This window comes from Oreochromis niloticus, linkage group LG13, assembly GCF_001858045.2.
Source record: "Oreochromis niloticus isolate F11D_XX linkage group LG13, O_niloticus_UMD_NMBU, whole genome shotgun sequence".
Lineage (NCBI taxonomy): Eukaryota > Metazoa > Chordata > Actinopteri > Cichliformes > Cichlidae > Oreochromis > Oreochromis niloticus.
Genome location: NC_031978.2, coordinates 30736176 through 30763181, shown reverse-complemented (window position 1 = coordinate 30763181; position 27006 = coordinate 30736176). Strand labels below are relative to the sequence as shown.

Sequence of the window (27006 nt, the reverse complement as noted above, 5' to 3'; positions counted from 1 at the left end):
ATTTCCCCAGATATCACACAGTGTGTCATGTAAGCAAGTAGGATTGAACAATACAGAATATTTGATATTTGCAGTCTTTGAATTTCCAAGAGACTTTGATATTTTGCCTTTAATACGATTACTGTGGCATCCAGAATAGTTTGTGATGCATCATCACCAAGAAATTTGATTATAGACTTTCTATGGTATCTTTCATCAGTTTCCTAGTAGTAGAATTTATATGATCCCGATTATAAGATTATTATATTATCTTATAGTGTTATAGTGTAAAACCTGGTCTTCAGCTTATTTAATTCATTTTCTACTTCAGATGCTGTTCCAGGATGCTTCCACAACACAATAAGCAATATTACTTTAAATGTCTTTGAAATTGGAGAGATGTCATTAATGTGCAGTATAAAAAGCAGTGTCCCCAACACAGACCCCGGGGGGATCCCTACACTAAGGGTTTGATTGTGAGGCATTTATTAAGATGAACTGATTGCAGTTTTCAAGATTTCTAACCCATGATAATGCGACTCCTCCCAGCCCGTATGTGTGTAGTTTGTTAAGTAAAGGTGTTTGATCAACTGTATCAAATGCTTTTTTAAGCTCAAAGAATACTCCCATAGCATGTTCTTTGTTTTTGATAGAAGTGTATCTATAAACATATTTAAACCATGTGTTGTGGTTACTTTGGGTCTAAAGCCACAGTGTTGCATACAGCACATTGTTTTTTGTGACGCAAACTATTGCAAAATATTTGTTCCAGTATGTTAGAGGACTGTAGATGTTTATCTCCGTTATATATCAGCACAACCTCTGCAATTTCCAGGGAATAAACCATTTTGCAATGACAAAGTGCAGTGTAGGTAAATGGTTTCACCTTACATCCAGTGATGTCTTTGACTAAATCCATATCAGAGCCATCATAATCCATTGATCTCTTAAATGATGTCACTATATCAATAACTTCATCTTCATCTGTTGCCCTTAAATATGGAGTTTGCTACACTTATATTTGTAGTTACACAAAGATGTCAAGGACGAACATTAAGAACAAAATCATTAAAACCTTTCACAATAAGCTGTCACTGATCGGTATTTGCTGTTTGGTATTTGGGAGTTCTTTGGATATTTCATCCTTTTAATTTCTTTTATTGACAATAATATTTACTACTTCGCGCGCGTTTTTCTTATTATTTTTATTTTTAATCTAAAAATTTAATGTTGTAATCTGTTTTGCAGTTCTTTTATTATTCATGTCAATTCATTCTTATTTAGCTTATAGATTTTTTCAGCTTCAATTGTTCCTTTCTTTAACCACTTCATATACACTAGATATTTTGTCTTACATGCACTCAGTATCCCATTTGAGTGCATCTGCTTCCGGCGCCGCTCCGAGCTGGCAGCCAGTATCTGCAGCTCCGACCACCAAATTTCCCCTTGTGGGACAATTAAAGGATTATTCTCTATTCTGTTTGTTAGGCAAGTGACTTTGTGCTTCTTGTTCAAACTATGCTGTATCATACTTATATATTAGTACCATATAGTAATAATTTGATTGTGGAAGTTTTCATAAATAAATAATTGTTCACTAATGCATTTATTATAATATAAAATCTGTAAACCTTCATGCAGCTGACCGACTGGCTTGGCCTCAGCTCCATTGGGGGCACGGATGTACTTAGGAAACATACTGGGAACAAGCCTGGAAAAAATCCAAGACAGTACCTGTTAAAAGAAGCACTATTCATTTTTTCCATGAATATAAACACTTTTATTAACATAAACATCCCTCCAGAGAGAAAACCTACACCGGCTCAGTGCGGTTGCCAACCAGTAATGAAGCCAGGTCTGCTCTGACTGGGTTCCCAGGTTCCAGGTCTATAGAATGCTTATCAAAGGCATGTTCCACTGTTCCACCCTTACCCAGGTCCCTGAGAGAAGGAAAACCAGAAAAATCACATTTACAACCTCAGTGATACGTCAGAACAGCTCAAAAAAGGAAAAGTCTGAAAGACTTTATAGCTCTTCACAACATCTATTTCATATTTATCTTATAGAATACTTTCACATTGTAATCAATTTTTATTATTTATTTTGTTTATAAAAGCTAAATCTACTCCACTTGCCATCAGCAGGTGTTGTTGTAGAAAAGTGAAAGACACTGTCTGTCAGACAACGATAAACTTGTCAGGGTCAGATTCATCCACCCACCCATGGATGGATGGGTGGGTGGATGGATGAGTGGATATTACACATCTTGGCTGGCCTCAGGTCTGCCCAAGGTTTCCTCTTTTTAGAGCGTGTCCTAAACACCTCACTCCTAGGAGGCCTCCTAGTCAGATGCCTGAAGCACCTCCACAGCCTCCTTTGTGTGGAGGACCAGTACCACTGATGACTGATCTCCTCATCCTAGTTGTAAGGGCGAGCCCTGCCACCCTCTATAAAACGCTTGTATCTGTGGCTTGTATCAGCACTGTCGTTCTTTCAGTTACTACAGGACTATAGGTGAGAACAGGAATGCAGATCAAATATGAAATCAACAGCTTATCACCGATGTGCAGAGATGATCCCACACTGCTTCAGTTTGAGCTCAAAGCTTTGGGGAGGCCAATCCATGACTGATAGTGATCACGTGTGTTTTTCTGTCAGTCTGTGTTTGGGATCAAAATCACGGTACTTTTCTGTGTTCATAATTCCATCAACATCGACAAAATCTCCAACCCCACTGGCTGAAATGAGCCTCACTGTTTAGAGTAGACAATAACTGCTGTACCTCTCTAATAAACATGTACTCTAATGTTGCTTCGTATTCAGAATATTGTGTGTTTTACCTCTGAAAATTCCAGGACAGACGAAGTGTTAGGTCGACAGGACCGAGTAACTCTTTAATGACTTCCTGCCTGCTCGGGGGACTGATCCTCCAAACAGATCCAGAACTACCCTCAATCATGGCTGTCACAATGTCCTCATAACTGTAGAGAATGATGAACTGCATGGCGACCTACATGCAAAGGAAGAAAAAAGATTTAATGAAAAATCAACCAAAACAAAAATAACAGGGAGAAAATTATTAAAGATCTCAAAGTTTTAGACTAAACAGTGAGCTGGGCATGGAGCAGACAGAGTATAAAAGCTAGTTACGGCTGGTCTGACTACCCAGTATTTAGTGGTATTAAATACTGGACGTGAAATTAAATTATTTACAGTTAATGCTCTTAACACAACACAGGTGTGTGATTACACAGTGAAACAGGACATGCTCTGCAGATTCACACCGAGTGACTGCAGAGATAAATCGATGTGAGCACAGAACACAGCTAGAAATGCAAATACTGTAACACTGTGGTTATTGTAGTACATTCAAGTAAACCAAACTAAAGCCAATACCCACAGCATTGTCTTCAAACTCTTTGGTGAGTTGGTCATATTCATCCTCTGAAAAGGGCTTGATGTACTGCTGCTGCACACTCATGGTAAACAGGGGCTAGATACACAGAAGAAAACACCGGCTGATCATTCACAGTTTGGAATCAGAGTAGAGCCTCGTATATGCAGAATGTGAAGGTTCACCAGTGATGACAGCATTTACATCAGTGAATAAAATTATTATTGGCACATTTCAGGAAAATCAAGGTAAAAAACAACAACTTATGAGAAAGGGCATTCAACTTGGTTCAATTTTACTTATATAGCACCAAATCACAACAACAGTTGCCTCAAGACGCTTAATAATACAAAGGAAAGAAGGATGAAAAGGTAAGGACCCTACAACAGTCAGACAGCCCCATGGGAGCAAGCATTTTGTGACACTGGGAAGGAAAAACCATCAGCCACCGCGACTGGTTAGGGGTTCCCTATCTTGTAACCATATCCTGTGCTTAAAGTGGGCCGGGATGATCCAGAGAGGTGTTTCATTCGGGGTGGGCTACCTTCCAAACTCCACTTTAATCCCTCATCATAATCCGTACAGTCTTAAAATGTGCCAAATAGCAGTTTATGTTCTCAGTTTTCTGCTTTCTGTTGTCTGTCAATTATTCTCAACAAGACCAAGCAAAACAGTCTCAAATGCATGAAATCATCCCTGTACACTGTCTGAGTATGTGTTTGACAGAAAGTAATAACAGTTAATTAAATGAATAATTTACTAACATCAACTTAATTTGAAGCAATTTTATCAATACCCAAGAAACAAGAAGATTTTGTTGCTTACCTCATATCCACCCAGCTTGACAGTTACTGTGACGTCAATGGGGTGGTTGACCACACCCACGACAGATCGGACCAATGAAATGAAGAGAAGGGGAAACCAGATGATGCAGATCAAGAAGAAGATAATAAGTCCACCCATGCCATATTTCACTATCTTCTTTTTCTTCTGCCCTTTAGGCTGTGGGTATTTCTGAGGGCAAAGAGATTGTTTTTACTGAAAAACAGTTTCAGACTTTCTTAACTTACTTCTTAAAAACAACTTATTGTCCTCCTGATCTTACATTAACCATAAGTTAGAAAAAAGTGACAAAAAAGTGGCAGTTCTCAGAGCTGCACTGTTGGTCCCACAATGCCTCTGGAATGACTTCTAAGCCAAACTGCTTATGAGGAGCCACGCTACGGGAAAGTTGCAGTAAACTCAGAAACACCAAGGAGGTTCAGATAAGAAAACTCTGAAACACAATAGCACTAAATCATGTTTATTACAAAAACTTTGTAATTAAAAAAAGACTCGTGAGCATTTTTTTAATTAAACTTCAACTTTGTTGCACTCGTATCCTTCATACCTTTTCTGTCTCACGGCTGCATTTAATGATGAAAATGTTGGCATAAATATCCTCCACACACATCCAGTTTGACAGAGACAATGTGGTATCGGTCCAAACCCAATCCATCACTGCTCGGAGCTCCACCAAGAACGGCACCAGGCGAAACCTGCAAACATGCACACACACGCACACACACACACGCACGCACGCACACACGCGCAGACACACGCACGCAGACACACACACACGCGCACACACACACACGCGCACACACACACGCGCGCACGCACGCACGCACACGCGCACACACACACACGCACACACACACGCGCGCACACAGGCAGACACACGCACGCAGACACACACACACGCACACACACACGCGCGCACACAGGCAGACACACGCACGCAGACACACACACACGCGCACACACACACGCACGCACGCACACGCGCACGCACGCACACACGCGCAGACACACGCGCGCAGACACACGCACGCAGACACACACACACACACACACGCACGCACGCACACACGCGCAGACACACGCGCGCAGACACACGCAGGCAGACACACACACACACACACGCACGCATGCACGCACGCACAGTCACACACACAGACACACACACACAGACACACAGTCAGTCTTGACTCCTGACCCATTTCACATACATATATCACACTTGATCTCAAACATACATAAAGTACATGGTGTGTCTCTCCTTTGCAAGAGAACTAATAATATTAATGATAATTCAAACTCAAATACTTTTGATTCTCAGTAGTTCTGGCAAAATGTTCTACTGTATATTCTTTACAGTGCTTGAAAAGATTGCAGCTGGATTTATTCATGAAGATGTTATGCTTCTCACTCAAGAGGGATGGTCCTCCTTCTTTCTGAAGTCCACATATGTTGGGTGTAGCAGCCCTCGGGTATGTAGGGTTAATTGTTGTAGCCAATTAATTATTTTCTTCCTGATGCTGCTTGCGGGGTTTCATCTTCTCGTTGTCACTGAGAAGTGTGGTGATTTTAATGTGACAGGTGAGCTTGAAACAACAGTGGGACAGGGAGAAGTGCCCCTTCCCTTTGGGTAGTATGGTAACGCTTTGACCTTTACTCAGGGAAGTGATAGTTTACTTTTTCTGAATGGTGCGGTTGGATGGATAAGACCACTGCAACCTTCGGGTGCAGCTGTTCTGCCTTTGGCTGTGTAAGTGCATTGATTCTTATTGCTGTGTCTGTGATGAGGTCCACTATGGGCAGCTATAGTGGAGATGTGGCAAAATTTGAGCCATTTGGACAGGACACAGGTTTGGTCAGGTCCCTATCTGATATGCTTTTCAGTAACGTATCCTGGCTGTCTCTGGCTGTGGTGTCTCCCTATTATGGTCCCCACTCACACCAGTTCACTTAAATAGGTCACATGATGGTGGGTTGAGGTTTTGTCTTACAAAGTGTCACACCTTGGCCAGTGACGGTAATGACACTCAAGTGACAACTCACATGATTAATAGTGGACTTAAATAACTGGAACTTTCTGTCAGATGTTTAAGAACTGAAGAAGTTCTTGGACAAGAAGGAAAACATCTTCACAAACGTAAAATAAGTCCACAAGCTTTCTTTGAAAGCACTCGAAACTACCAAGAGTGACTAAGAACCTATAGATATATGCAATATGCTGCATGGAGAGAGCAAAGACAAACACAGAAACTAGTATCCACAGAGAACCTCAGACTTTCTTTGTGTACGTACCCTTGGAAGAGAAACAAATTGAGGTGGTTGTATTTCTTGGTAAGGAAGTTGCCAAGGATACGAGTGGGGTACCCACAGCGGATCTGATAAGCTGATAAGCCAAAGTAAATGCACTTGACAAAGTACCAGAGCTGAGCCACAAAGTTTTGGTTGAACATCCTAAGACAAGACGAGAGAAAGAACATAACGCTCAAACATGTGATTTGCATCATCTTTCATAACACTTAGCTCATATACCAGTTTATGCAGTCAGGAAAAAACAATTGGAAAGTGGGAAATAATAACAATTGTTGACTTCAGAAAGTGACTGCACAAATTTCACATTCATTGCCAAAGTCCCAGAGAAAAAAAACTATTTTGAATATTGGCGCCTCGCAGCTATTGATGAAACTATGTAATCTGCATTATATCAGTGCTCCCCCAAAAATGAGTCAAAAAGCACAAACAGAATGTTAACCATGATTTGAATTTGATTTAAAGAAGCATGCAAAAAAGAAACATCTTGCAACTTTTTGGGAAATGATATGGGACATTTTTTTCCATTTCACTGTGATACTTAACAATAATTGTAATTAACAAACCCCCAAAACCAAGAGTCAAAAGACAAATAACAACAAATCCTAGTAATTCAAAATGTTAAAAAACAACATTTTAGACAAAAAGGCTACAGAAAAATATCCAACTGACAATTCACTCTTCATGTCAAGGTGTTCAGGTTCTGTTTAGTCATGACCTATTGTACTGATATCTCTGGTTACACTTCCTGTAAAAGCTTTCATTTGATCCACAACACTGCACCAGGAGTACTGACAGCCAGGAGATATTATATTTCTGTCATATTAGCTTCCCTCTTAAATCCAGATTTAAAACCCTGCTCCTCACAAACAAAATCTTGAATAATCCAGCCTTCTGTTGAAGCCATCATGGTTCCTTATTATCTTAACAGAGCATGTTGCTCTTGGACTGCAGGCGTATTTGTCAGTCCTACAGCTCCTAAAAGTGGAATGGGAGTGCCCTCTCTGCTTTTAACACTCAAACCTTCCTTTGTTGATAAAGCTTAGACATAAGGCTGGATCCCTTACTGTGGGGGAAATTATAATTTGAGGAAGAAAACACAGCATTACATAAGAATTATAAATGAATTTACATATTGTTTAGTGTAATAAATATGTGATCCTCTACAACCCAGCCAGAACTCTGGTTCCCCAGTTTGGCTGTGTGCCCATGTGGTACACAAATTACTGTCAGTCAGTTACAGATACTCCAAATCTCAACTCAGTGTGTGTATGAAGCACACGTGTTCACAGAATCAAAGACCAAAGAGCTGTTAAAGGACGTCGGGGACGAGGTTGTAGACCTGCAGGAGGCTGGAATCGGCCACCAACTAGAAGCTTGGAGAGACGGTGACAGCTGTTGGTGGGTGAGATGGGGTGACTGTGGCAGGTGATCTACTCATTGGAAGGTTGGTTGTTCGATCCCTGATCTGCATGCCAAATATCCCTGCTAACCTCAATTTGCTCTCTGATGCAGCCATTGGAGAGTGAATTTCAATTCAATTCAATTTTATTTATATAGCGCCAAATCACAACAAAAGTCGCCTCAAGGCGCTTTATATTGTACAGTAGATAGCACAATAATAAATACAGAGAAAAACCCAACAATCATATGACCCCCTATGAGCAAGCACTTTGGCGACAGTGGGAAGGAAAAACTCCCTTTTAACAGGAAGAAACCTCCGGCAGAACCAGGCTCAGGGAGGGGCGGCCATCTGCTGCGACCGGTTGGGGTGAAAGAAGGAAAACAGGATGAAAGACATGCTGTGGAAGAGAGACAGAGATTAATAACAGATATGATTCGATGCAGAGAGGTCTATTAGCACATAGTGAGTGAGAAAGGTGACTGGAAGGGAAAAACTCAATGCATCATGGGAATCCCCGGCAGCCTATGTCTATTGCAGCATAACTAAGGGAGGATTCAGGGTCACCTGGTCCAGCCCTAACTATATGCTTTAGCAAAAAGGAAAGTTTGAAGCCTAATCTTGAAAGTAGAGATAGTGTCTGTCTCCCGAATCCAAACTGGAAGCTGGTTCCACAGAAGAGGGGCCTGAAAACTGAAGGCTCTGCCTCCCATTCTACTTTTAAATACTCTAGGAACAACAAGTAGGCCTGCAGTGCAAGAGCGAAGTGCTCTAATAGGGTGATATGGTACTACAAGGTCATTAAGATAAGATGGGGCCTGATTATTTAAGACCTTGTATGTGAGGAGCAGGATTTTGAATTCAATTCTGGATTTAACAGGAAGCCAATGAAGGGAAGCCAAAACAGGAGAAATATGCTCTCTCTTTCTAGTCCCTGTCAGGACTCTTGCTGCAGCATTTTGGATTAGCTGAAGGCTTTTCAGCGAGTTTTTAGGACATCCTGATAATAATGAATTACAGTAGTCCAACCTGGAAGTAATAAATGCATGAACTAGTTTTTCAGCATCACTCTGAGACAGGATATTTCTAATTTTAGAGATGTTGCGCAAATGGAAGAAAGCAGTCTTACATATTTGTTTAATATGTGCATTGAAGGACATGTCCTGGTCAAAAATGACTCCAAGGTTCCTCACAGTGTTACTGGAGGCCAAGGTAATGCCATCCAGAGTAAGAATCTGCTTAGATACCATATTTCTAAGATTTTCAGGGCCGAGTACAATAACCTCAGTTTTATCTGAATTAAGAAGCAGAAAGGTAGCGGCCATCCAGGTCTTTATGTCTTTAAGACATTCCTGCAGTTTAACTAATTGGTGTGTGTTACCTGGCTTCATGGACAGATAGAGCTGCGTGTCATCTGCATAGCAGTGAAAATTTATGCTATGTCTTCTAATGATGTTGCCTAAGGGAAGCATGTATAATGTAAATAGAATTGGTCCTAGCACTGAACCCTGTGGAACACCATAATTGACCTTAGTGTCTGAAGAGGACTCTCCATTTACATGTACAAATTGGAGTCTATTAGATAGATATGATACAAACCACTGCAGTGCAGTACCTGTAATACCTACAGCATGTTCTAATCGCTCTAATAGGATATTATGGTCAACAGTATCGAACGCAGCACTGAGGTCTAGCAGGACAAACACAGAGATGAGTCCACTGTCAGAGGCCATAAGAAGATCATTTGTAACCTTCACTAAAGCTGTTTCTGTGCTGTGATGAGCTCTGAAACCTGACTGAAACGCTTCAAATAAGCCATTCCTCTGCAGATGATCTGTTAGCTGTTTGACAACTACTCTTTCAAGGATGTTTGATATGAAAGGAAGGTTGGAGATTGGCCTATAATTAGCTAAGACAGCTGGGTCTAGAGATGGCTTTTTAAGTAAAGGTTTAACTACAGCCAGCTTGAAGGCCTGTGGTACATAGCCGATTATTAGAGATAGGTTGATCATATTTAAGATCGAAGAATTAATTAATGGCAGGACTTCTTTGAGCAGTTTTGTAGGAATGGGGTCTAAAAGACACGTTGATGGTTTGGAGGAATTAATTATTGAAGTTAACTCAGAAAGATCAATTGGAGAAAAAGAGTCTAATTTTACATAGGAAGCACTTAAGCATGGAAACGTGCTCGTGTGAATGAGGCTGTATGTATAAAGTTCTCAGGCAGACTAGAAAAGCACTCTATAAGCACCGGTCCATTCGATGTGTGTAATAGGAAACAGAAGAATTATAAAATGACCATCAATTGCCTCAGTCTGGAGCTCCATGCAAGATCTTGGCTCAAGGGATGAGTTTGATTACAGGAGAAGCTTGTTGATGATCTGAAGCCAGTTGGGACTACAGTCATGAACACCATTGCTAACACACAACGCGTATTGGATCCAGTCTTGCAGTGCACGTCCCGCCCGCCACAACTTTGAATTATTATTCTACGTTGTGAACATTGCCTTTATATTTGTCCCTAACATCACTGATGCCAAACCTGAAACTTTTGCACAGCTCTTTTGTATTTGGGCTGCCTCAGCATCAGCAATATGCACCAAAATGTTGAGCATTTCCAGTGCAGTCCGTGCTCCATCCATCTGAGTCTGAGAATCATTTTGAGGATTTTGTGCAGAGCAGGCCTACAATGCTACGAAAGACCCAACTACACTGGGACCAGAATGAAAGACTACTGCCTTATTCTGTATAATGAACTCTCTCCTGCAGACAACAGAGGAGCACATCAGAGGATGTTTAGTGGGTACCTTGTGCCGAGCTGTCCCCCTTCCCTTTTCTCTCACTAGCCTGCTCTGACAGTGTGCATCAGCTGGTTTAAGCATGTTAACTCTTCTGTCATGCGCTTGCTTTCTTTATTCACCATGTCTCTGAAAAATGTGCTTGCAGAAGACAGCGACTTCCTGTCTTCAACTTTTGGAAGCAGTGACACACTGTAGATGTCTAACACCATTGGTTTGTTAATTACTTGAAACAGGAATGTTAATGTAGGCAGCAATCATTAACTGCTGATCTGGTGCTGTTAATTGTGCCTGAGTCCAAATGAACTGCAACCAGCCCCACCTCTTTACCTGTGCCATGACACACAGCAATCACACAAGTAAAGCAAAGGGACACAAGTTTGTACATCTTTAAAGTCACTCACTCCACAGATCTGAAAGACAAAGAGAATAGCTGGGAATAGTCCGACAACATGACCCCAACTACTAATCAGACTTTCACCTGCAGCCTCTGTGGCTGTACCTGTCTGACCCCTGTCAGTAATAAGTAACCCTGATCAAACACGCGGGTAGCTGCTTTCTTAGATCTTATAAGTTATTTGTAATTTCTTGTATAAATCAACTGGAAAACCATCTGGTGTCGCTGTTTCAGATTTCATATCTCACTTCCTATTTCTTCCAGTAGATTTCTTTGAGGCTCTTTTTTTAATACTTTGTCTAAAAGTCTCTTTTGTAGCACTTATTAGTTTTAGAAACACAACTTATATTTCCCATTAAAAAGGCTTTAGATGTTTCCCATTGTCGGGTGGTAACCTCAGAGCAGAGAGAGTCTGGGTTTGAATCTGCTGGCTGGCTGACAGGTGGATAGTTTATCCCGTCTTCCCTGGATGAGCCCATGTAAACTCTGGCCTCAGTTTCTTGTTCTTGGCTGATAGGAGTGGCGTCCATGTGGTCGTCTGCTGCAGCCGCCTGCTTCAAGGTTTAACATGTTGCGTATTCAGAGATGCTCTGCAGTATTCCTTGGTTGTAACAATCACCTTTTTGCATCACTGCTAGCTTCCCATGAGCTTGAAGCAGTAAATGGTACTTATATAGAGCTCCTCCACTCAAACTGAGCACTCAAAGCACTTTTCACTACAAACCTTATTCCCACATAAGGCTTGTAGTGCTTCTCTGCCTAAGCACCTCTGACTTTCGCACACACACCTCACACTTCGATGGATGCATCTGGGACAGCTTGGGGTTTGTACTGAGGATACAGTGACATGCAGAGTGGAGCAGTCAGGGATCAAATGACTGATCCTCTAACTGGTAGATGTTTGCTTTGAATGCGGAATGGTTATGCCTCGGTATATTAATCAAGTCATGAGCCATTTATGTAAACAGAGAACGACCATCTCTGAATGAAGGAGGGGGCCTAAGGGTCTGTCACCATCTTATCAGGCAGCCAATCCCCAACTCTCTGTGAATATTACAATTTACATATTAACGACCATAAAACCTGACCTCACGGCCTGTTGTTAGTCAGTGGTGCTAGTTTGGGTCATTATGCAAATGTACAGTTTATAAGGTTGGAGAACCTCGAAGGCAGCTGAGACTCAAACTGTGACTGAAAACACAAAGTCCAGATGAACAGAATCAACTTTCTAAGATTCAGCAGATCATCTTCACCATGTCTACATGCCTAAATGCATGCAGTTGCAGCTTGGGCATGGAAATGGCTGATTGTATATTTGTGTTAATGAACAGTTCAACAGGTGGACCTAATTTAAGTATGCAGTTGTTAGAGGCTGGTCAACAATTATCCTTTCATGATACTGATGATGCTCTTCAAATATATGCATAATATAGTTAAATATAAATGAATATAGGTGTTAATATATCAAAGAGGACCAAAAACCTAAGTTAAACATACTTATTGTTTACATTTTTACTATTTTATATAGAGAATCAATCCTTCAAAACTGGGACTCAGATCGATGTCATAATTTATCACAAATAATACAGTAAATGCAAAATGGAAGCTGACATCACCTCTCAGTGACAGCGGGCAGGATAAAGAACATCCACAGATGAATCCCAAAAACAAGGATCACCTGGAGAGAAAAACAATAGGATAGAAAAAATATACAAAACAATAAATGTAACTAAACTTATATAAAATAGTTAGAATTGTGAAAAACACAACAGTAGAGATGTTTTAAATATGAGGAGCAACGAGTGGCTCCACAGATGCCATCCTGACAAATATTACAGAACGACTATGAAAATGACAGAAGAAGAAAAAATCATTTCCAACATTTGCTCTCCGAGGATTGGTTTTAGGATTTAAAAGATTCAACATTTTAGGAAGAAAACTGATTCAAATCAAGGTAACAACAACTGATATCTTCAAGGGGACAACATGAGACCAGACAGAAAACATATGACACGATCAAGTTCAAGGAATAAGCACACAAAAATTAAAAATCACATCCAATTTTAATTTGTCTAAACTCCCATTCAAGATCAGCTTCTCATGCACATCCAGGTAGATACTGATTCACCTGCTGATCACTTCCTGACTGTTCTGACCACTGTGCACTTTGCAGTTTCATTTCAGACTCAAATCTGCACAGAGAGCAAACACAAACTTCTATTTCAAACTTACCTTGAATTATTTTTTTGGTCATGAGAGCTGGATCTCTGTATACGATCCACAACTTCCAAGCTTTTGGAGGCATGGCAACTAAAACTAGGAGCAAACGTGTCACTTTTTTCCAACATTCCCTAATGGGAATTGGTTTAACGTGGAATTTTACTATAACAGTCATGAAGCCTCAGGGAGAGACCAACCTGTCAGGTGCTGACTGTTGATATTTTCTCCTGTGGCGTGTGTGAGGGTGTATGTGCTGTGGTTAACTCTCCAGGGTGGGTGTGGTCACTGAAAGGTTCAACCTGGGCACATCTGTGCTTAATCTCAACAGTGTGCAAATCTGATCGGGCTAAAGCTAGCTCTGTTTTTGCTGTAGCCACTTACCGACGGCCTCCGCTGCCTCGGTTGTAGGATACAAGTGAAAAGGAGACCACAATAAGTTGTTTCCTGTCATAAATCCTTCTGTGGTGCAGTTGTAAGAGAACAATCTGGTCAATGAAGGTGAGTCGAAGCATTTAACACCCTGCTTGGACACTTTGATTATATAGTAACGCCCTTTGTCCTACCACAGTTACTGCAGCGTTTCAGGCTGTTGTTTACAATGTTCTCCTTGACTGGGTCAGTCGGTTCATCTTCTTATACTAGTTTTCCACATTCTAGAGGAACCACGTATATTCCAATGATTACCTAACTCAAGTTTTTTGGGTTTTATCATCATGATTGAGCAGATTAAGGCAGATCCAGGTAAGGTAAAAGATGTAGTTGAATGACCATAATCAACTAATAAAGTTTAGGATTTGCTCATTTTTATTCATCGGTTCATTCAAGATTGCAGCAAGATTTCTGCTCCAATCATCAGACTCGCCTCCATTAAGAGACCTTTTTTCTTGGATTCAGCAGCTGAGCAGGGCTTCAGCAGCCTCACGGCGAGGTCCTCTCCCACCTAAGCATGGCCACATACCTCCCAGTGGGGTTTTTTGGCTCTCCACCCTCATCTATAGAATGCAACCATGATGTCACTCTAAAGCACTAGTACAGGAGGATATAAGCGGCTTCTAAGGAGTAAACTAAAAATAGCACTCTAGTGAAAATGCTCCTCAGCTGCAAGAGAAGATGACTCTGAATGGGAGAAAGATCACATTTAAATCAGTTTTATTAAAATAGTTTCTGGTTTTTTGTGGGCTGTTCGTATGAACTCTGGATCACCCTGTGAAGCTATGAATATATGTAAATGATTAATGATAAGAATTTTACTGTGTGAACAGAACCTGGAAGATGAGTTTTCCCATGACAGCCTTGCGCAGGTATAGAGCTCTGTCAATGATCATAGTGCTGAACTGGATGAGCAGCATCACCAGAAAAGCTTCTGGCACCTGGTCTTCTGACAGCGTGGACGCTATATCAGCTGCTGCACTGTGTTTCTGAAGGGAACAAGACAAAAGTAATAATAAGGCTTTTCTCTTTTACTTGATTTAAAGATTATCTTCCAAACATGACATGTACTTTTGTAATTAAGATATTTACTAATATTCAGTTTTACTCAGTTTCAACAAAGCTCATTTCAGCGCAGCTTCGCATGTTTGAGTTAGCACAGTTTTACAGTGGATGCCTCTCCCAGTTCACCCCCCCAAAGTTTTCTTAGAGCACTAGACTGGGGTGGAGGATAACAAACCAAAGGCCTCACATTCATAAGCACTGCTTCAGCAGTCTTCCATTATTTTTGGCTCTAGGAGGAACAGCTGACATGTAGCTTACACAGATAGAACTCACATCCCTTTTATTCCTCATTTACCCAAAATCATACAAACATGTTTTCTATGCCTAACTTTCTATTTAACATCCACACACCAATTTATAATGTAAACATGACCTGGAGGCAGAGCAGGGTGAAAGGACTTTTTTGGAAATTGCACTGGTGGCAAATAGTGGAGGCTGATTCCTACTGGAAGCTAAGCAAGAAGCTGACAGTGGAGGTGGAGCTTGTCAGCTGGTTGGGGAGGGGGCTGGTGACAAGTAAGTGGGGACCCTTCTGGAGGCTTATCAGAAGGGCGGTGACAAAGCGTGGCCTACTCGGGCAATACGAGACCCACAGGCTCAGGCTATTTTTCAGGACATTCAAGAAGATCAGGGGCAGAGGCGTTTGTGGGGAGGCCCCAGACAGACCAGATTCTAAGACTGAATAACGCTAAAACAAAGTCGATCATGATAATAATCTTAAACAAATCAGGGTTGCAGTACATCCATCCATTTTCTTAACTGCTGATCCACTTCAGGGTTGCTAGAGTCTATCTCAGCTGTCAGGAGGTGGATTACATCCTGGATATGTTGCAGTCAATAGCAGGCTCACACTGAGAGACAGATAATCATTCATGCTCACACACAAATCTAGAGTCACAAATTAACCTCACTTTTACATCTTTGGGCAGCGGGAGGAAGTCAGAGAGAACCCACACAGGTCCTGAGACTCATAAAAGGACCAACCAGGAAGGGTAATAGAACCCAGGACCCTCTTACTTTGAGGCAACAGCGGTAACCACTGCACCACTGTGCCGTCAAAAATAAATAGTTACATACTGAAAGTCTTACAGCGTCTGGTGTTCTTTGATGAAACTTAAGCATTGTTACAAATAAAAGGTTTGGATTAATAAAGGCCAAAAAAAGACAAATATAAATACCACATATAATAACTAAAAATTGTTAAAACACAGTCTGACTAATTTACTTACATACCTTTGGACACTATGACAACAAACTGAGACTCAGACTAACTATTGTTAAATGTTAAGATCAACAATGAGGCATGTTCAGTGGGCGCTGTCAGATGAAATCAGTGAGCCGGCCTCTTCAATTTCACCTGTATGGCAGATGTTTGGGTTTTTTATTTTATTAGTCTTTTATTTATCCGGGTAAAAATCTCACTGAGATTAAAAGTCTCATTTCCAAGACAGACTGGCATCAAAAAGACTTGATTTAGACTTTTATTTTTTTATATCTCTTTGTAGTTTTTGTTTTCATTTCTGTATATTACTGTTGAGCTTGTGTCTCACCCCAAAAGCCCAAAAGCCAAAGACGATGATGATGAAATCAATGACGTCGGTCAGGAACATGAGTGCATAGACATCGGTGGCAGCCCGGTACTCAGAGTGGAGAATATCCCTGAAGAAACCCTGAGCTGGCTTATAAACACTCTGAATCCTGCAGAGAAATCAGCTTGCATTAAGTCACTGCACATGACTTTTACTAAAGCACCACACCTAAAGAAAACTCACTGTATTAGTCATTTTTAACATTACTTTTTCATTAACAAAGAAGTACAATGATTCATTTTCTTTGAGATCATCAGGAGCAGTTTTTATGTTCGACTTACCCATAAATGAAGACATGTTTTATCTTGTGTCCCACATCCCGTATCCTCTTACTGGCTGCCTCTCTCTTCCTGCCTTTTTGATTCTTCATCATCAGTTCTTTACTAGAGTCAGTCTCAGCTCCACTGGACTCCACTGGAAAAGTCAAAACCAGATGAGAGATTTAACTACAATCAGCACAACAGAAAGGGGGAATTATATTTTAGAAGATGCAGCATTTGTCTTTTTGTTGACTTGACACATTATCCCAGCAGTAAAAACCAGAGTGAGCCTTACATTACAGCACATGGAGAGGGGGAGTGGCTCGCATACGCATCACACAGTACAGAAACAGCTGCTGGGCCATGAAAACCCATGAAGCTGTTTCTGTACTGATGTTGATGCCACAGGAGGTTGGATGACTTTTATGCATTATATGCAACTTCACATGCTCTGACACTTTTGGCTGTGTTGCTGCGGTTCCCAAACATTCCCAACTTTACAGTAATACCACTTCCAGTTTAACTGTTAAATATATTATATATGATGCTTTGATTTTAAAAAGTGATCTAGTGCGCTTGGGCAGGTGTGCTTTCAGGTTCACCATTATTGTCAGCAGAAAATACTGTAAAGGTTGGAGGAGAATGTTGGGAAATAAAGTGCACGGGGTGTGCAGATCTCTAATAGAGATGTTTTCCATCTTATTGGCGAGGGCAATCCAGGTCTGTAGCACAAGATGGGAGTCATCTGGTGTGTCCGGGGATCATAAAGGAGCAGTTCAAACAATGCAGCATCATTTTAACCACTGATGGTGGCAGGAGAAACCTTCCATCCATTTTCTTCCACTTATCTACGACAGGCCCACAGAAAGGCTGGAACCCGTCCTGGCTGTAATGAGGCCAGAGGCTGGGTACACCCTGCACAGGCCGCTAAGACACAGAGAAACACACTCATGCTCACATTTACACCAGCCAATTTTAGAATCACAAATGAGAAGAATATGCACGTCTTTGGATTGTTGGAGTCCCTGGAGAGAACCTACAAAGACACTGGGAAAATATGCAAGCTACACATAGAGGAACCCCAACCGGCCAGTGAATTGAAACCCAGGAGATTCTTGCTGTAAGGTGAGAGTCCGAACCACTGCACCACAAAGACTGCAGAGTTCAGTAATGTAGTCCTTTTTCTCTGGCTCAGGTTCACAAGGGCTGCTTTACAGCCTAAGGCAGCAGAGAAGTTTTAGATTCAAGACTTCAAATGGAAACTAAACTGGGTTCAAAATGATTGGCAGGTTTTTACTCCCAGGTGACAGTGGACCAGAGAAAAGAACTGAATCAAAGCTAAGTTTAATACATTTAATCCAACTAGGCAACCAAAAGAGATGTAAAATAAAAGAGATAAAATAGGAGGAAACACACACTGGGACGACTAAGGTGGGAAAAAACTGTCTATAGTCTCATTCTGCTTAATTTAATCTCAATGCAAATATTAATTTTACTAATGACTTTAATGAGTCATTTATGGACTGCTTCCTTCACAGGTGCATAATTAGTGGCGATAACATGTTCTATATTTGGCACAATGGACATTCCTAACCACAATGAACTGTAATTCTTTAAAAGTTAGGTTGCTTTAGTTTCACTTTGAAGTAATATGGCTGACAAGGTTTAGGGGGCAATCACGTAGGTTTGGTTTTTTTCCCCTTAATAACAAACACCTTCATTTAGAAACTGATTGTATTTACTTGTGTTATCTTTGTCTAATAGTTAAATCTGTTTAATGATCTGAAACATTTAAGTGAGACATCACTTCCTGATCATAAATCAGTAAGGCGGAGCACTTTTTCACACCACTGTAGGCAGATTATACCCTGGAGAAGTCGCCAGTCTATCACTGGCCGAGCACAAAGAGACAGTTTAGAATCAACAGGCCTTTGGACTGTGAGAGAACACCAGAGAACCAGGAGGGAACCCTCTCAGACAAAGAGTTTTATGTGCCATAATTTGAGAACCCTGGTCAAAAGTGACTGATTAGAATATGCACTGCATATAGTAGTTTTGATATTTTCACTGATTACTGTTGATGTTATAGTATATAAGAAATAATAGTTACTAGTACATTAGTAACTGCTGACGTAGTTACTGGTGGTCTTCTGTGACATCTGCTGTGGCATCAAAGCACACCTATTTAATTCAATCCATCCTCTTTCACTTCTCCTTTTCAGGGTCACGGGGGAGCCTATCCCAGCTGTCTTAGGGGCAGGGGTCACCGTGGACAGGTCGCCAGTCTGTCGCAGGGCTAACACATAGACACAGACAACCATTCGCACTCACATTCACACCTGTGGACAATTTCCAGTTTCCCATTAACCTGTCCCCACTAACTGCATGTCTTTGGACTGTGGGACGAAATTCAGTTTTATTTATATAGCGCCAAATCACAACAACCGTTTCCCCCAAGGTACTTTACATTTTAAAGTAAAGACCCTACAATAATACACAGAAACAGATAAACCTATATCATCACAGTCTACATATAATGAACCTACAAACCTTTACTGTGCTGCTGTTTAGGAGTTTTTATTTTCTTGCGGAACCTGATGCTGCTTCTTTTCTTTGGGACTTCCTCTGTCACGTCCTCATCGTCTGCCTCCCTCTTATCCGGCTGGATACTCTTCACCCAAGGCAGTATTTCTTCTCCTGGTGTATCCTGCGACCCCGTGGGTGTTGATTCAGTGGGCTGTATGGTAGAAAGGTCAGAGCTGGTACTCGGTTCACCATAGTTCTCATCATCCTGTGTTGACAAACAGGGGATTGAACAAATTCGGGTTCAATTCCAGATCATTATACAATAAACTCACTTCATTAGGTACACCTCTTCAACACATATGCTAAACAACCACGCCACCTTCCAAGTCACTTAAACGAAGGTTATCTTGCTGTGTGATTGACTGATTAGACAGTCAGATAGATCCTCAATCACACAGCAGCAAACGAATGCATTTAGGGATGTAGACTTGGTCAGGATAACCTGCAAGAAAGTTCATTTAAGGGACTTGGAAGGTGTCGAGGTTGTGGGTGCCATCGGGCTGGTCTGAGTATTTATGAAACTGCTGATCTGCTGGGATTTTAATTCTTGGCACACTTTGGGCCTCTTAGTACCAACCTGACCATCATTTAAACCCCACAGCCTGCCTGTGGCTCCCCATCTTCTAAAGGCTGCTTCCAGCAGGATTATGTTCTACGTCACAAAATTCAATTAATCTCAGACTGATTTCTTGAAAACAACAATGAGTTCACTGTCATCAGATCCAACAGACCACCTTTGTGACGTGGTGGATCTGTAAGAAATGTTTCCATCAGCGTGATGACTCTAATGCTAAAGGCAAGTCCAGCCCGTTCTAGCAAAGTATAACTAATGAAATGGCAGGTGACTGTAAATGTGCTGATTGTGTTACATGATCCCACAGCTTTTAATGAATGTCCCAAAACACTCTTTTAAAAACAGTCCAGTAACCGATACCAAACAACGTCTCATATTCGCACCAACCTTTTTAATTTTGCTGATTTCAGTTATTTGCAGGTTTTCCAGCGTGGAGGCTGTACTAACTCTGTCATCCTCTCTCTCTTCTTTTTGCCTTTTTGCATTTTGCTTTCCATCTTCATCTCCTTCTTTAGTTTTAACTTCAACATTAAAGGTTTCTGGTGAAGCGCTGTGATCCTCCATGGGGCCTTCACGGTCCCACAGGCCATACCGCTGTGTGCACACAAACAGGCAAACCAAATTACAAAGAAAAGTCCACTTTCCTCAGTGCTGTCTGAACACTCATTATGGAGTACACAGACAAAGGTTAAGAAAAGGGCCCACTGAAATCAACTCTCCAGGCTCATCTAGCTGAAATCAGTGGTGGACTTACCATCAGCAGGGATCTGTGGAAGAACAGAGCCAGCAACTGAAGAAGATCATATCTGATGTAGTTGTCAGTCTTTTCCAGGCCAAGGATGCGAGGTGGGAAGAAAGGCTTATCAAGGGTCATCTCGAAACTACTGTTCCAAGGAAAAAATCCAAACTGGAAAATGTATTTCACCACTACCATAACCTGAAAAGAAGCAGAGAAGCCAGCGGTCAAACCAGACAAGAGCCCCGACCCGCCGTCCTGTGTTAAATAAGTCATATACAGATACGCCAACTTTCTATTGGCTGCTTTAAATGCTGAAAATCACAAAGCACAAGATATTAGTTTGAATAATTTGGACAAATCAGGTTCCCTGGATACATGTACAGCTACAAGCAGGTGGACATAGGACTCTATACTACTACTTGCCCTCACTTCACTAAACAAGCACTCCCTGACTCTACACTCCACAGAGGAGGACAGAGGCACTCATGCTGGAATTTTGGTGGGAGTCATCTATACATGATCCTGAGACTTGAGTTAACAACACAGTAAGATATTTATGGATGAAATTACGATAACTGAAATCTACCACGTGGTGAAAATGATAACATTTCTCTGTTCTTACCTCTGTGTAGATTATAGCAGTCATCCAAAACCTTTTGGTTGGTCTCGGAACAGACAGCATAGCCCACAGGAACACCAGTATGGGCAGGACCAGTGATATGACAGAGGCACTGACCACATTATTCAACACTATGATGAAATAGCAGACCAGCTCAGAGTTGGCTGACAGTAGATTGTACATGGCAAACAGCATCTTCAGCAGACGGTTCTGGCTGGAAAAAAACTCTCTGCTCTGTTCCAACTCCTCGATCAAAAGCTGCCTGTAGAGACACGAGGCTAGTCAGGGCCACACATGCGCACTTTTTATTTAGTAATGTATTCATTCACATGAATACAGCAAGTGAAAAAGAAAGAATCTGAATGAAGAAAGAGGGGATGGAAAAGAATACACTGGAAACATGCTAGAATTGTGGTGTTGCTAATTGGGGGATGTTTTTAGCACACTGCTAGTTTCATAAAGCACAATCACTGCCGTGACTGTCGGTAACTTCTTTACTCAGATGGTCCCCAGCATCTACCTGTCTCCCAGCAGCTCACTGGCTGTTCTGGAGTGTCTGCGTTGCTGTTGGTTGGATAAGTCTGGGATCAGTCCCGCACTACTGGATGTCGGTTTTGGAGTTAGGATATTCCCACTGCTGTTGAGTCTTAGCTTGGGGGTAGACTGGTTTATGCTATCCTCCAGGCACCTGAGACACAAGGACAAGAACTGGATTCATCTACAGAAATAAATCAACATTAACTATTTAAATGCTCTGGTGACCTGCCTTTTACCACTTGGATGAAACTAATCCACTGTTCATTATTAGAGCCTCAGAATATAGAATATAAATGCTCGAGAAAACAGTCACGAGGACCAAGCAGAGAAGATACTCTAGAATTATGTAGTCCATTTTATGGCGAGAGCCAACTTCAGCACAAAGAGTGTTGCAGTAGGACAGTTCGATACATTCACAGGAATTTCTGCCTTGGATAATAAATTTATTATGGGTGAAATGAATAATGACTTTAACCTTTGACCACCCGCATTCATTTTATCCCCCACTCAAAATAAAAAGATATGCCAAAATTGAAGTAATTCAAGGGATAAAAGCTACATCAAATCAAATCCACAGGAAACATCAATGACCCTGCAAACCTGTACCTGGTAGAATTTTCTGCATCTGTCTCGTCCAAACACGTCTCCAGGGTGCAGCTTTCACTGCCCTGAGATTCCTGATCATCTCTGGAGTCTGCTGCTGAACCATGCTGTCATCAGAGTCACACAGACTGCAGTTAGTGTTAGTTTGTATGTGTTTGTACATGCATGCATGCACATGCATATGTACAATCTCTGTGTGTGTGTGTGTGTGTGTGTGTGTGTGTGTGTGTGTGTGTGTGTGCATGTGCACTTGCTTGTGCATACTCCACACTCTGTTGTGTTTACCTGCTGAATCTTTTGGATGATGAAGTAGCGCTCATTGCACAAAACAGTGGATATCTCTCTGTACTGTTTAGTCAGTAAATTAAGCCACTGAGTGAGTCCATCAACCATCGCCAGCACTATCGCCCACAAGAAACGCAGAATATCCAAGATCCTCTGCACCGTCTCACCATGACCTGGAGAGGTAAAAGACAAACAACAAAGTATGATGTGACCCTACACTGGAAAAGATTCTTATATAATTAATACACATTATATCAGGGCCTCAGGACTTTATACTTTATGCTTTGCTATGCTATGCTGAGTTTTGATTTATGTTGTTCTGTATTCCCGTCTTTGGATTCTCATGTTTTGTAAGTCGAGTTAATGATGTCATTCTACTAAGGCTGTGACTCAGTGGTTCCCCTGGTGTTCCTTCCTAATCTTGTTCAGCCTGCTTTTCCCTGCATGCGCTCTCGTAAAGTAAAACCCAAAAAGAAAGCCATCTGATAGCACAGATAGTACTGCTATTACTGTAGACTAGACACAAACTACATACCATGAAGCTGATGTAAACCTTTTGCAAATGGTCAAGAGCAGAAAAGCAGTGAACCTACTGGACTCTTGTTCCTTTGACTCCCCATCCTGAACGATGGATTCCTCGTAATCATCATCCCCAGAACCTAGACAAAATCAAATACACAAAGACTGTAAATACCTGCATTAGTATGGTATCTCTGTATAATCTGCAATACCATGTAGATTTGACCTTTTAATACCAATAAGTCCGACAACTTTTTGTTTTTTGCATGTCTTCAGAAGAAAAGAAAATTGTCATTGATTACTTGTTTTGATTACAGCATGTGCTGCTTTGTATTTCACTGCTTCTTTTCACATTAGTTGTCAAAGACCAGATATATTAACAGATTGTTGACTGAGACTTTTTCATTTCTGTTGCAAACATTGTCAAATTTCCATCATGTCAGATCTGTAATAACCGTTTGGGATCACAGTCATGCTGATAAATGAAGGTGTTGCCAATTAAATACTTTCCAGATGGTAACGCATGGTGGATTTTTCTGTATACACGAATGAGTCAATTGTGGGGGCCGGTCTATCTCAGTGCACTGAGCAGGTGACCACATGCCGTACAGCTGAGAGCAGCCAGCCTGGGTTTGAATCCGACCCGCGGACCTTTGTCCCCCCCCGCCCCCCGTGTCCTTTCCTCACTCTGTCTGTCAAATAAAGCTAAAAAAGGCCATAAATGAGTCAACTGTGACGAGATGCTGCAGACAGAGTTTTAGGCCTGCAGGTTCGTCTTTTGTCGTTTTAACCAAGACGTCCCAATTTTTAGCAAACAGCTCTAATCACTTTGTTGGTCCAAAAATACGATTTTATGTCCATCAAACTGCTATCTTTGGCATTTTTTCTCGATTCAACTAAAGAAATTAAACAACGTGTTTTGTGACACAAAATTGTCATGTGTACAGACAACGCTGGTTCATCCATCGAGTTTGAAAACAAATACACACAAACACACACACACACACACTTCCCTTTTTTTGGTTTGTTTTTGTTTTTCAAAAACAAAAACAAACAAACATTGGTCAGGTACAATGGCTGGATGTCAAATGAATCATCTTCAGAAAACCAAAACTGTTGCTCAACAACACTTTAAAAAATGAGAAAAACATCCAGAAATGTGATGTGGCACAAGACTTTTAGACCTTACTGTCATTGTTTTGTCAAAGTGTTGACTTTGTTTATTTCATGTCTATGGAACACGTGTGTCATGTATGTTGCAATCACCAGTTCACCTAACATCGGTTTAATTTGCAGCTCATTTTAATTAATGCAACATGATGTACATGGTTCATGATGTAAATGTAATATTTGATGTGAATGCTAACTTAACACAGTATTGACCTCTAAATCTCCTTTGGTGGAAAAACTGATAAACTGAAATTCTACTATAATATACTACACACACATATATCTATATCTATCTATCTATATCTATCTATATATATATACTGTATATATATATATAGATCTATATATATTGCTATAAATAGTATAAATTCTTTAGTTTTTATTATTTTTGTCTTTTGCCACATAACCAGTCTTCTACCACTTGTTGTAAAAAAAGTGGAAAGTTGCTATAGGCTTCTTGGAGATATGTTGGGGTGAAATGATTATTTCAGCCCAACATGTCCAACATGTTTTTTACTCTATGGATTTGCTACTATTGTTTGTATTGAGCAATACAATTTATTTCATTTTGCAATCAGTTAGGTACTTTTTCTCTCTTTTTTGGGTTTGATGTTTAAAGGTTTGTCTTGCAGCTTTAAGCATTCACACTGTAATCAAGAAATGCATCCTTTAGTTACTGCGTTTTGGACTAAACACTTAACTGGACTGGACCTGTAACAATGTAACAAGACCCTTTGTTGAGGTGAAATTTGGAGGGTTTGTAGACAAATTGTTTCAGTTTTCTAACTGATCGTTGCCACGTCTTGAAATTGTTTGAATGGATTAAATCACAACAATCTTAGTTTTTCAATGATGTGTCACATGTATACACACACAAATATTTGTAACAGTTGTGTAAAGCTGTTAAAAGTTTTACTGCCAAAGAACAGTAAGAGGTTGAGAGCAGTCAGTCATTTTCTAGTTTACATATTATTCTCCATCACACAGATTTATAAATGATACATTTTCCCTGTTTGACTCCAGGGACGCCATCTGATCCAGTATCTTATTAAAACTCGACGTAAGTAAATCCAACCTTTTACTGACAGAGCCTCGTGTGAATCAGCTCTTTCTTCACTCTCTCTCTTCAGCCGACCCTGTCGATTCTGCCGTTCTCTCAGGGCTGTTTTCACACTAGTCACCCATGCCTGGTACGCCAACTGGGAGAGACAATCTCATTTTAGCAACAGCATGCAGCACAAAACTTTATGCTTTTGTTTGTGTGAATAAGTTGTGTGTGTGAGCACCTGACAGGCAGTCTGTTTCTGAGGCTTCTGTTCTTCAGACTGTAGTTCATCTTCATCCTCACTGTCAGATTCAAACAGGTAATAGTCTCCTGAGTGTAGCACTGTAAGCAGAAGAAACATTCAAATCCCATCTTTGTCATGTAAATAACTCAAATAAGTGTCTAATGCTGCCACAACAATCAAGCAAATGTTGCTGTTGTTGTATACTGTATCGTTCTGTAATGCTACTTTTTACAGTTCTTTTCATTGTTACTATTTTTGAAAAAGCTGCTTTTATACCTCGCCAATGGTTGATAGAGGAAGCAAACAAAATGTTACTGTATCTTTCTACGATTACAAATTATGAATCTAAATCTTAATCTCGGTCTGTATCATAGCGCCAAAAAAAAATGTAAAATCTGGTCATGTAGCATTTACGATGGTCCGTTCTGAGCAAACACGGCTCATTTCATAGTTCTTGAATGCATAGTAACATGCATTGTTACTATTTCACAGAAAGAGTAAAGGTAAAAACCCGAGTATTAACCTACATTAGTATAAAAAGTTCTTACAGGTTACTCCAGCCTTTTAAAGTAACAGACCATTCTAGGCTCAGTTTTCCAGTTAAAGTAAACCCAGTCATATTTCAGGAGCACAGATCTAAAGAGGAGCTACCATAACGGATGTGGTGGCTAGGACCGGCCTGCGAGGCTATTCAGGGTTTCTGGTTTTTTATCAGAGAAAGACATCCAGAAGGTTTTGAGGCAGTTAGAACTGGTCTCCTGACTCATCAGCTCTGCTACTGGGTAACACTCATAGGATCACAGATCAGGACTTTTTAAACACAGAACCCTTCCAGACTTCCTGTATTGGGGTGCTGCTTCCACAGATCAGCACTCTACATTCAAGACTATACTACATACATATGCTACATACAAAGACTATTCTACTACTAAGACTACAGGCTTGGCTACAGGTCTTGTAGCCAAGACGGAGCTATGTCTGTTGTTTAGACTGACATAGCTCTTGGGTTTGGGTTATTTGTATGTTTTTCCACACATTAGTATTGTCTGCATCTTATTATCCAGGTCACCTGCAGCATGGTCCAACCATGGCTGGTACCACAGCTTCTTCCTGGATCTCTTTTTTCCTGTCTGGACCTCTGGATCATCTGGAAGGAAAACGGAAGTTCAAAGAGCTTTCAGGACAGACTCACTGTGGGGAAGCTAAGCTTAGAGTTGCACTAATAGTGGTACTAAGAGTAGTCTGGGAAGTGTTTTAATTTTGGGGGGAACGCATTCTCTTTTATTAGGAAGATATTTGTTCAATATCTTCCTAATAAAACTGGTCCTAAAACAACACAGAAGGAACAACGGAAATACAAAAGAACTAAAGAATAGACAAATGTTAAAGGTGTAATGTGAAGCTA

General features: G+C 40.8%; 1 protein-coding gene across 1 annotated transcript in view; it reads right to left on the bottom strand.

Moving 5' to 3' along the window:
* piezo1 (piezo type mechanosensitive ion channel component 1 (Er blood group)) overlaps positions 1 to 27006 on the bottom strand; it is an 89917-nt gene that overhangs the window by 4493 nt on the left and 58418 nt on the right. Inside the window, exons 30-51 of the mRNA XM_005461429.4 lie at positions 26671 to 26748; positions 25599 to 25699; positions 25388 to 25511; positions 23217 to 23282; positions 22624 to 22796; positions 22342 to 22445; positions 21719 to 21886; positions 21202 to 21460; positions 20595 to 20777; positions 20228 to 20434; positions 19231 to 19471; positions 16702 to 16834; positions 16382 to 16529; positions 14603 to 14755; positions 12734 to 12795; positions 6506 to 6664; positions 4764 to 4911; positions 4199 to 4387; positions 3380 to 3472; positions 2820 to 2989; positions 1797 to 1919; positions 1611 to 1690 (exon numbers count right to left, since the gene is read on the bottom strand). Of these exons, the coding sequence (XP_005461486.1) occupies positions 1611 to 1690; positions 1797 to 1919; positions 2820 to 2989; positions 3380 to 3472; positions 4199 to 4387; positions 4764 to 4911; positions 6506 to 6664; positions 12734 to 12795; positions 14603 to 14755; positions 16382 to 16529; positions 16702 to 16834; positions 19231 to 19471; positions 20228 to 20434; positions 20595 to 20777; positions 21202 to 21460; positions 21719 to 21886; positions 22342 to 22445; positions 22624 to 22796; positions 23217 to 23282; positions 25388 to 25511; positions 25599 to 25699; positions 26671 to 26748 (3162 nt within the window). The remainder of the gene's footprint in view (positions 1 to 1610; positions 1691 to 1796; positions 1920 to 2819; positions 2990 to 3379; positions 3473 to 4198; positions 4388 to 4763; positions 4912 to 6505; positions 6665 to 12733; positions 12796 to 14602; positions 14756 to 16381; positions 16530 to 16701; positions 16835 to 19230; positions 19472 to 20227; positions 20435 to 20594; positions 20778 to 21201; positions 21461 to 21718; positions 21887 to 22341; positions 22446 to 22623; positions 22797 to 23216; positions 23283 to 25387; positions 25512 to 25598; positions 25700 to 26670; positions 26749 to 27006) is intronic.